Genomic DNA, 5,000 nt, shown 5'->3' on the forward strand with positions numbered 1-5,000 from the left:
TTTTTTTTTTTTTTTTTTTTTTTTTTTTTTTTTTTTTTATTATTCCACACCGTTCATCTATTCTGGTAGAGTGTCTTAAACCTTTAGATTTTGCAAGGAAAATGAAGGTGAGTGATCGGTATGCTGAATGACAAAATATCTAATTATTCGTTAGAAATTAATGCTATTCGTATATGTTTTAGTTATATTGTATTTATCATTGAGTAAGGTTTGTTGTGCCTGTCACCATTCTATTTTGTATTATTTTTTTATTGTTGCTAAGATTATTATTCCTAGTATTATTATTATTGTATTTATCATTGAGTAAAGTTTGCTATACCTGTCACCATTCCATTTTGAACTATTTTTTAATTGTTTTTAATATCATTATTGCTATTATTATTATCATTATTATTATCATTATTATTATCGTTGTTGTTATCATCATTATTACTATTATTATTATTATTATTATTATTATTATTATTATTATTATCATCATCATTATTATTATTATTATTATTATTATTATCATCATCATTATTACTATTATTATTATTATTATTATCATTATTATTATTATTATTATTATTATTATTATTATTATTATCATTATTATTATTATCATTATTATTATTATTATCATTATTATCATTATCATTATTATCATTATTGTTATTATTATCATTATTATTATTATTATTATTATCATTATTATTATTATTATAGTTATCATCATCATCATCATCATCATTATTATTATTATCATTATTATTATTATCATTATCATTATTATTGTCACTATGTTTACATTACTTTTGTATATTCATTTATTTATTTTCTATTTTTCATTTGTATATTACAGATATATGAGATAGGAGAAATATTTTAAGAGTAGTCAAAAGTTTTTACAAGAGTAGTAGAGACCGTGCTACAATTAGAAATGGAGAGAGTGAGTGGTTTGAGATAAAGGTGGATGGAGAATGGTTGTGTATGGATGATGCTGTGATACATGAAAGGGAATGGATGGAGGATGGGGGTTGAGGTAGTATGTGTGAATGATATTTTGACCCAGCTTGAGGGGTCTCTACCCGTCTTCTCTTTTTCCGCGTGAGGGGACGGAGAGGGGTGGGTCGCCGATAAAATGTAGCGGCCTTGTTGTGAATGTGCTGTGTCTTACTACATTGCTTCTTACCCAGGGCAGTGAGCTAGATGCAGGAATGACCTGTCATCCAGAAGGAGCCAAGATAAGAGAGGGAGTGGGTGAATGGTAGTGGAGTATGTGGGGATGGAATGGGTGGGAGTGGATTTATGCCTTTTTTTTATATACCTCCCTAGTAATGGGTAAGAAGACGTTGGTGTATGTATTTATTTATCTATTTTCATTTATTCATTTATCTATTTTCATCTTTCATAATAGAGTCAATGAGGTCAACTGACGCATTTGCTATCCTTCCAGATGTTCGACGACGCGATCTTTGCCTTCTTCGCTGTGGAGATGATGATAAAGATGGTGGCTATGGGCTGCTACGGGAAAGGCACCTACTTGGCTGAATCCTGGAACCGACTCGACCTCTTCATCGTCATAGCTGGGTAAGTACGCAGAGCTCAACCTGAAAAACCCCTTTCAGATATCGACTACCAATTCAGCGATTCGAGTTCGAGTCCCGCCCAGAGACTCAATAGTTGAGTATTGGTGTTAATGTATTATATGAAGTATTCCAGTATTGAATAGAAATATGAAAGAACTTAGGGAAACGATGGGGAACTTATATATATATATATATATATATATATATATATATATATATATATATATATATATATATAAATTATATATCTTAAACCCATTCTCGGAGAAATATAAGCTGAGATACAGAGTAAACCGTATATTTCGACCACTAGCTGTGGTCCTCTTCAGCAGTTACAATTATGGGGTACATATACAAGAACTTATATACAGAGGGGGAAGCTACAATAGGGAACTCAGTAAGCCTCAGGTCACGTGCCCTGAGTGAGGTCGGACGTTTCGTCCTCTGGAAATGAATTTATTCATTCCCATACTAGTAATGACATCTGGTGACCATTGACTTTTGGAAGTGTTATAATTCGGGAACTGTTTTATTAATGAGGACTCAATCATTATTCTTTTAAAAGTATACTGTAGCTGCATTCTTCCAATCAATCAATTCTGTGATCTAAAAGACTAGAATGGAGGAATACAGCAGAGTTTTCTTGGCCGTATTTTAATTAATTTTTATGTTCTTTGATCCTAGTATGTAGATCACGTCCCGTTTGTCCCCAGTACACTTATCACAATCGAGACATGGGAGTTTATATACTGCGGGGTTGTCCTTATTAGATGTTCTGTGGTGGACATTTACTACTTTTGTAAATATATTATTTGGGTAACTAAAAGTGATCCTAATTTGGTTATTATCTCAATGATTTAGCACATAACATTAAAATTAAAGTAGAGTGGGAAATTGAAGGAAGAATATCTTTCCTTGATATATTAGTGATCAGATGTCCAGATAATTTGTCTTTTGCAGTATACAGGAAGCCTACTCATACGGGTAGTTATTTAATTTTTTTTAGTAATCATCCGGATAATATAAAATACAGTGTTGCCTCGGGCCTTTATCTAAGAGCTCTTCGGATTTGCAGCCCGGAATTTCTCAACTCAGAAATTGAATCAGTACGCACTCAATTACTAAAAATAGGCTACCCAGACTGGTTTTTGACAAAAGCCCTCAGCTAAGCCAAAGCCAGTTATTTAAGAACAGCCAATTCCAATATAAAATTTGTCTGGGAAAAATCAAATATCAAACTCCCTTATAATGAATCTATACATGCCGCCTCAAAATTATTACCTAGTAACCAAATTAGGATCACTTTTAGTTACCCAAATAATATATTCAAAAAAGTAGTAAATATATATATATATATATATATATATATATATATATATATATATATATATATACGAATATATATATATATATATATATATATATATATATATATATATATATATATATATATATATATATATATATATATATATATGCATGTATGTATATGCATATGTATATATTGAGACATTCTGACTGGTTGACGTAAGCGGAGTAGGAAACACAGGAGTCTTAGTCTTGAGTTTATTCCTGGCTAGTATCGCAGTTATGCTTTTTCAAAGCATACCTGCAAAACTAGTCAGGAGGAAACTCAAGACTAAGACTCCTGTGTTTTCTTTTCCGCTTACGTCATATGTGTGTATATATATATATGTATATATATATACACACATATATATATATATATACATATATATGTTTGTATATATATATATATATATATATATATATATATATATATATATATATGAATATACATAGATGCACGATAGTAGGCCTTCACTGATGTCACGCGATGATTCATTGGGAATCGAACCATATGTGTACATGTATGTGTATCTTTGTGTGTGTGTGTGTGTGTGTGTGTGTGTGTGTGTGTTTGCTCGTTAGTGAGCAAACCGCCTGCGTACGATGGGAATATTTCTATTCCTACGTTTCCTCTTCCTCGCTAGTACAGTAGTTCCTAAGATAACATGCTCCAAAAAGTTCAGTTCCCGATCCTGTTCTTCAGGAAGTTCTTGTCCTGTTCTTCAGTTATTCCTCTCCACATGTTCTTCCCCTCCACCTACCCGTTCTCGGAGAACCTCGAGAACGCATATTCCTCCTGCTGGTGTTTTCACCGAAATGACAGGTCCTTCCCTGTGGGTCGTGGCGTGTTGTGTTGAGGCATCTGGTTCCATCATCCTGGAACCCTCAGTACATAGGGCAACGGTGACGGCCTCGGTGACACAAGAAGGCCTCCTGGTGCAAGGTCCTTCTTCATTGTTGATCCCTTTCCTTCCCTCTTCGATGTCTGGGAGTGTCTTTCCTGCTGTGTTCTCTATAACAGAGAGAGAGAGAGAGAGAAAGAGATGGAGAAAGAAAGTCACAAAAGTCGTCTAGTTCGGTTATTTCTGGTGACCTCATCCCACACCGCCTTTCCTTCCTACCCACCCCCTCCTCCTTCCTCTCCTTCCTTTGTTTGTTTCGTCATACTTCCTTACCCCTTCCCCTTCTTCCTTTCAAATCCCTTCAACCCATTCCCTCCCCTCCCCTCCCTTCCCCTCCTCTCCCCTCCCTCTCACCTCCTCGAATTCGCCTTCCGTTTCTGCCATTTTTGTTGTTTCAATAACCATCCTTTACCTCCCCTCCCCTCTCCTCCCCTCCACTCTCCTCCCCTCCACTCCTCTCCACTCTCCTCCACTCCCCTCCACTCCCCGCCCACGTCAGATCACCGCCCTATTCCTTTCTCTCCCCTCCCTTACCTCTCCCTTCCTTTCACCCTCCCAGCTACTTCATTTTCGTCCTCTCCTCTCCTCTCTCCTTCCGCCATCTCTCCCCCTCTGTTTCTCTCTAATCCCTTCCCCTCTCCCTCCCCCTTTCTCCATATCCTCACCTCTCTTCCCCTTACACCTTCCCTTTTTTCCCACGCCTCCCTTTCCCTCCTCTGCTTCCCCTTACTTGTCCCTTCCATTCCCCCTTTCCCTCCCTCTCCCTCCGCGCTTCTCCCTTTCTGTTCCTTCTCCTTCGTCCCTTTACCCTCCCCTCTCCTCTTCTTCCCCTCCCCTTCCCTCCCTTTTTCTTTTCCTCCCTGTGGTTGCCTGGGTTCCTTGCAGGACCTTCCTTCCCGCAGTTTTCTTGCGTTTCTTCTTGTTTGGATGTCGCGTTGTTGTCAAGGAACGTTACATTTTCGACATTTTCTATTATTCATTCGTTCCTTTGTTTATTTATTCGTTTATCTATCGATTTATTTATTCATATATTTATCTATTATCTATTTATTTGTTATATTCTACTTTTTCGGTTTTATTGTGATTTGAGCTCGGGGGAGGGGGTCTTCGGTTTTGGTTTTGAGCTCTTTGAGACCCACTTCTGTTCGAGTGACCCTCGGCACCGGCACTTCGCAGC

At 36.5% G+C, this 5,000-nt stretch overlaps 1 protein-coding gene across 16 annotated transcripts in view; it reads left to right on the forward strand.

Annotated features, from left to right (window-relative positions):
* Ca-alpha1T (Ca[2+]-channel protein alpha[[1]] subunit T) overlaps positions 1 to 5,000 on the forward strand; it is a 448,394-nt gene that overhangs the window by 3,586 nt on the left and 439,808 nt on the right. For all 16 annotated transcript variants that reach the window (XM_076189508.1, XM_076189521.1, XM_076189510.1 and 13 more), the window contains exon 2: positions 1,439 to 1,572. In XM_076189508.1, the coding sequence (XP_076045623.1) occupies positions 1,439 to 1,572 (134 nt within the window). The remainder of the gene's footprint in view (positions 1 to 1,438; positions 1,573 to 5,000) is intronic.

The sequence above is a fragment of the Oratosquilla oratoria genome, chromosome 8, assembly GCF_046742065.1.
Source record: "Oratosquilla oratoria isolate Oo_2021 chromosome 8, ASM4674206v1, whole genome shotgun sequence".
In the NCBI taxonomy this organism is placed as follows: Eukaryota; Metazoa; Arthropoda; class Malacostraca; order Stomatopoda; family Squillidae; genus Oratosquilla; species Oratosquilla oratoria.